Source organism: Trichomycterus rosablanca, chromosome 22 (assembly GCF_030014385.1).
Source record: "Trichomycterus rosablanca isolate fTriRos1 chromosome 22, fTriRos1.hap1, whole genome shotgun sequence".
Taxonomy (NCBI): Eukaryota; Metazoa; Chordata; class Actinopteri; order Siluriformes; family Trichomycteridae; genus Trichomycterus; species Trichomycterus rosablanca.
The window spans coordinates 13,277,628-13,284,367 of record NC_086009.1 but is presented as its reverse complement, the minus strand read 5'-3'; the positions used below and the strand labels follow the sequence as shown (position 1 = coordinate 13,284,367).

The following is a 6,740-nucleotide window of genomic DNA, read 5'->3' as shown; positions in this document are numbered from 1 at the left end:
CTGAAACTATGTTAGGTAAAGAGAAAGCCATATATTAATTATATGCAGAAATTAGTTCTTTGGGTCCAGTTTAATCTCAGATGAGTCCATATTTCAGCTTGTTTTAGGAAAAAAACAAACAAACATTGAGTTCTCTAACAGGCATCGAGTTCTCTGTGCCAAAGATGCAAATGATGTCACATCACGCTTGATATCACTTTTCTCTCTGCAGAGAGAATGTCATTTATAAATTCACATCCAATTCTAAGCTATCCCTGTTCTATCCACTTTGTCTGTTGCCGGCTGCAAATGTTTGTCTTTAAGTAGTTACTTTGTTTCTATTAATTTGAAAACCTCTTTTATTTTATTTGACCTTGACAATTTTTGTTAGTAGCTTTTTAGTCACAGTGTAGTTCTACCTTAATTAAACATTTGCTCCTGGTTTTTTTCCATACTTGCAGGTGTGTGGATTCACGTGTCCAGCCTCGATACACGAGTCATGTGATTCGCGCCTCGATACATTAGATGTTTTCACATTCTTAAAGTTGTACAGGCTGGCAATAACATATAACTATTTAATGTGTGCCACTTTTCTTACTTCCCTACAAATACAAATACTGTGTGTTTTTTATTGTAAGTAAGAATCCCATTAAATGTGTCCACTGTTACAGGTGCTAAATAATTAAGCCCAAACTGCGCAAAAGGCAGTATTATCAATAATCACAGGTCACAGACACAGTGGTAGCCCAATGTGTAGAGCTTTGTGCCATCAATGAAAAAGCCGTGGGTTTGATTCCTGGCAAGCTTATTGACGCAACTATCCAATAACAACCTGGTAAACAAGCACGACAACAAAATAGTAAATGTAAAACATGACATAAAACACAACTATCAACACATGAAACTATTCCGTTTATTTATGATAATAATTACTACCTGTCACCATGTAAATACTCATTTCTCATATTTCTAGTAATATTTCGAGTTTTTATATTTTTTGTACTTTTTTAAATATATTTTAATATTTGTATCCTATGTTTATTTTATTATTGCTGCTGATCTCACTGAGAGCTACCACACAGTCTCAATGTATAACTACAATGACAATAAAGTCTATCTATCTATCTATCTATCTATCTATCTATCTATCTATCTATCTATCTATCTATCTATCTATCTATCTATCTATCTATCTATCTATCTATCTATCTATCTATAACGATGTCACTACAAAGCTTTAGTCGTTTAGTGAATTAATTATTAAAGTCATGCAAAGGTGTTCTACCTAAAGCAAACGTAGGTCAAATAAAACGGACTTTACTTCATTTTGTTTTTAGTAGATATGAAATATAAAAGATTGTACAAAATAATTGAAATGTGATTCACTTTGCCACATGTTTACATGGAGTCGGCAGTATAATAAATTCAGTATTTTCTAAAAAAATTACAAAATAAATAAAAACGTTTTTGTAAGGTTTGTTTGTAATTTTTTAAGGTTTTGCTTGTTCGATTGTTCGGAGGTCCTGTTACCACATTTGTTGCCAAGCTTCATATAACATAGAAATATGTATACCTAACAATATTTTATGTAATTTATTTTACCGAGACTTTTGATCGTGTTTCATGAATACTTCATAAAATACTTTATAAAAGCATAACAGTAATGTTTATGAATTTATTAAAGTCGTCCAAAATCGTTTTACGGGTAAATGTGTCAAAGCTATCAATGACATTGATCGGAGATTAAATGATAACAGTACATGATGCTCTTATTGTTTAAAAGCTCCTATTGTTTTTTGTGCAAACAATGTTTGTATACATTATATGAACTATAACTACAACTATCTATATATAAGACATACAACGTCCTAACAATCGAAAACTATAAAATAGGATTGTTTGTAATGGGAGCCTTAACACTTTGGTGTTTTTAACATTAGTAAAAATTAACAAATATATACCGACAACTGTCACGCATAAGGCGATATAATTTCACATTCACATACATGTGGGATAACAGTTATGTAGCTACAAACGTTACTGTAAATATGGTTATGTTGGTACTATTCTTTGGTGTGAAGTGTTAAGTGTAAATGTACAACTTAACTTTTAATTAAGACTTTAGACATTAGACACTCCAATGTGTAACCATGCAGTTACGCAGACAGTTGTGTGGATTCACGTGTCCAGCCTGGATACACGTGTGTTACAGTAGGTTACTGCGTGAGGAGCTATACACGAATGTACTTTTGCGTGAGCTTATTATATATATATATATATATATATATATATATATATATAAAATTATTATTATTATTATTATTATTATTACATAAGTTAGGTCAGTTTATTCCGAGTCTCAAAGGTCCATCAAAATCCGAGACTTTCAATTCCACAGGAAGTTGGAGCGTTAAGCCATTTCCTGGGTACAGTAGGTACATTGCGTGAGAAAAACGTGAGTCAGTAGTTCATTGTTCATTGGTGTAACTTTGGCTAAATGCGGACCAGGCTGCGGTCTTGGGACTAAACTGAGGTATTTCATTCTACGTACATTAACTAAAATATAACACATTATGTATCAGCCATTATGCATTAATCGTGTGCCATATTAACCCAGGTAAAGTGACATTACTTGTATCTATTGTTGGCTCTTATTGTTTCGTCTTTACACTGTATCGTTGGTTTAGAGTGTATGTGATGACAGACACAGAGCAGAGGCCTTGAACTTGGCCGTTTGTTTAAGGTGGGCCCACGCCTTCAGGGAGGGCCACACTCGTCACTTTAAACTTGGCCTTGACCTTGAAAGCCTCGTCTGACCTGTAAAAGGCGAAGTGTGTGTGTGTGTGTGTCTGTGTCTGTCTTTGGAGGTGGGGGGTGGGGTCTGCTTTTATAATTGAATTGAATAATTTATAAATGAATCGAAAGCGAGAATCTTGCGTTATTAAAAAAATGCCCATTTAAAAGGGCCATTAATAAATGTAGTTTAATTTTATACATATACATATTCGTACATACAATATTAAGAATTAACAAATCAAATTCAAGAACAATTTGTCCAGATATTCTACTCATAGAAAGATTTTGCTGCAACATCAAGAGACTTTTCTCTTACATTTCGTTATACACGTGTAAAACCTGTCCATGTTTCTGTCTACGTTTTAAACGTGCTTTTATGATTGGTATATTTTTGAGAATATATGTAGACCTAATAACATAAATCTTTGAATAAGATTGTTGTAGCCTAGTGGTTAAGGTATACTGGGCCTTAACCATCAATTGCTTGGACTATATAATCGCTTTGGATAAAATCGTCGGCTAAATGCTGAAAATGTAAATAAGCTGTTACAGTATGGGTTTTCATGCAACTTCCCATGCATGCATTATTCTGCTTTACGGATTATTTTAAATTAGAGGCATAGAAATTAAAATGTTTTTGGTGAACCTTTTACTAAATCACTCAATTTTTTGAGGCAGTTGGTAAAGTAACACTTATGTTTGATTATGTGCATAAACTTAAAACAATTTAAACTAATGAATAAAGTCATCACAAAAAAAAAAGATACAAAAAAAAAAGATTTAAAAGATTAGTTGTGGCTAGTTTATAACCTTCCACTGTTTCGTCTGTAAGCAAGACCTATAACTCCCAAATAAATAAATTAAAACCCTCTGCCAAATGAATACATGTGAATGTTGATCGGGTAAAACTAGCAATGTTCTATGTATGCCATTTCATTTTTTTAAGCAGCATGTTCTGATTTAAAATACTGACATAGCAATACGGGGGCAATCGTGATAACAATGATAGATTGAATAAATGTTACATATGCGCAACTAGGTTTTTAAAATGCACCTAAAATAAACATCCAAAATTTATTTTGAAAAAGGTTAGTAAAAACACAATGACCTCTCTCTCTAAATGTTATATTAAACAAAGCTGTAGGATAAGGTAATACTGGTAAACGACTGATACTCAGTTTAAGATCCTTTTCAGGTTATGAATGTACATCGATAATAGCCTAATTATTACATTTATTATGGGGCTATATTTATCTAAACATAACTTCACAGCACATTTAATTGTTCTATTATTAATGGAAATAATAGACCAGAGTAATATGCTTTAAAAATCAATTAAAATACACTGTATTGTGCTGTATTTCTAAACAACAATCTGTTAAGCTTTAAGTATTAAAAACTCATTTTTTTAGTTTAAGTAAAGAAATTAGGCATCTTAATTTAATTCCACAGAATTTTCAGTTAATTTAATTTATTCGGTTGCGGGTATCGGCATTTAAAATTGACATCATACATTTAAATTTGCACATGGCACTATTTTTTACACTTTTTACAAATGTATCATCAGTATTTTGCAAATTTGAACATGGCACTATTGCACTGTTTACACCAGCACAACAATAATGTATATACTGTATATAAATGCTATACTTATATATTTCACTTTAATTATTCTCATTCATTACCCATTCATGTAGCCACTTTAGTCACCTTCATTACTTTGTAAATACATATTATACACAATACACTGTATACATTCACCATTATATTCTTAATATTCTTATATGTCTCCTCATTTCACTACCTGGTCACTTCTGCACTTTAGCTGTATTATATGTATATAATCTCTATCTTGCACTTCTGGTTAGATTCTACTGCATTTCGTTGGCTTTGTACTTGCTTACTCTGCACAATGACAATAAAGTTAAATCTAATCTAATCTAATCTTAAAGACAATGGAATTTGGCGTAAAATTTGGAGATGTATAATCAGTAGACTCTTTACTTTGTGTATATAATGCCATTGTATATAAATGTATTGATAATTGATTGCTAATTAAATGTGCGAGCTTGTGCGTATGCGTACTTGATAGACTTATTAGTGGGTTGATTGTCAGCACAATGTATTTTAATTAAAAACAACACGGATTTAAGAAAGGTGTTATGCAGGTATTCATACGTAAAAGTTAAAGTCTAGTTTTGATTATTTTTAATGAAATAACATATTTGTTAAACGTAAGCTGCTTAGATGTGCCCTCGTCCGTTTCTCTAGTGCAGAAGAGCAAGACCAATTTTTTTAATCGTTAGGCACCACGTGACAAAACGTCCATCCAATGAATGCGAGCCAGTCCAGACTTTACTTCATTGCGTCAGTGCGAGCTCGTCAATGTAACGGTGTGTCCTGCTTTGGACTCTGGTCTTTGATAATTCTCCCTCCGAATGGTAAGCGTGCTATGACCACCTCTCTGGTTCTGAATCCTCGTTGGGCGGATACAGTAATGTTTGTGTATGAGAACAACTTGGATGAGCTAAACAAGAACATGGAAAGTCTGGTCGGTAGCAGCAATTTCACGGCCAACCAGTGCAGGAATTTGATGGCTCACTCGGCTATAAGCGGTCACCCGTCCAGTCTTGTGCACGGTTCTAGTTATTCCACAGTGGACATGGCACCGTCGAGTTCAGCAGAAACGAACAAGCAATGCGCCCCGTGTCCGACGGTTCCTCAGGCATCATCCACAGGGCCTATAACTTATAGCTACTTTGGCAATAGCTATTACCCCTGCAGAATGGGGCGGGGTTCACTGAAGACTTGCACCCAACCTAGCGCACTTGGCTACTCTGCAGAGAAGTACATGGACACCCCAGTCGCACCTGATGAATACCCCAACAGAGCCAAGGAGTTCGCCTTCTACCACGGGTACCCTAGTCCTTATCAGTCCATGGCCAGCTATTTGGACGTGTCGGTGGTGCAGACACTAGGTGCAGGAGAGCCGCGACACGACAGTCTTCTTTCAATGGATACTTACCAACCTTGGGCTTTGGCAAACGGATGGGGAGGTCAGATGTATTGTTCCAAAGACCAGAGCCAGGCAGGACATCTTTGGAAATCTGCATTGGCAGGTAAATATTACGTGTTTTGTTTCCAGATTGTGTCATAAATATTGTTCGGATTAGGTTTAAATAATACGTCAAAAGAACGTGTTTTTCTCGGCCTTTTCTAAACGCAATATGGCAGTCAGCTTGACACATGTATTACACGTTCTCTCCTTCCATTGCAATACATTTATTTTTTTCATAATTGCAAAATAAAGAAACATACATGTGATGGACTAATAACACAGACTTAGGTATTTAGATTGTAACATTAAGGAACAACTAGCAACTCCCTCCATAATAACACTCTTATTTATTCGTTCCAGATGTTGTGGCCCACCAACATGACGGGGGCCCTTTCCGTCGAGGTCGAAAGAAAAGGATACCATACACCAAAGTGCAGCTAAAGGAACTGGAGAAAGAGTACGCAGCCAACAAGTTCATCACAAAGGATAAAAGGAGAAAGATTTCCGCGCTAACCAACCTGTCCGAGAGGCAGATCACAATCTGGTTTCAGAACAGGAGAGTAAAGGAAAAGAAATTTGTCGCCAAAGTTAAAAACAATGCACCATAGTGCAACAAGACTTGAAAAAGAACAGAGTAGACTTTTGCTGACCATCGCAAAAAAAACCAAAAAAAAACCACGATGGATTTAAACAAAAGTATACAACACACGCACACACCTACATGTATATATACACACACACACACACATATTAATACTTATATATATATATATATATATATATAGCTGCAGATGTCAGTGCGCATGCATGTACCGCCGTATCCTTATGAAGCTTTCAGTAGTTGTAAATGGTAGCCATATAAGTACTGTTACTATATTAGAAATATATATATCTTAATAAAGTACTA

The 6,740-nt window shown here is 34.7% G+C and overlaps 1 protein-coding gene across 1 annotated transcript; it reads left to right on the top strand.

Moving 5' to 3' along the window:
* Positions 1 to 5,227: 5,227 nt before the first annotated feature.
* hoxb13a (homeobox B13a) lies at positions 5,228 to 6,441 on the top strand. Its single transcript, XM_063018973.1, has 2 exons — positions 5,228 to 5,894; positions 6,194 to 6,441. Exons 1-2 carry the CDS (start codon positions 5,228 to 5,230, stop codon positions 6,439 to 6,441), a joined length of 915 nt encoding a protein of 304 aa, XP_062875043.1.
* The last annotated feature ends 299 nt before the right edge of the window (positions 6,442 to 6,740 follow it).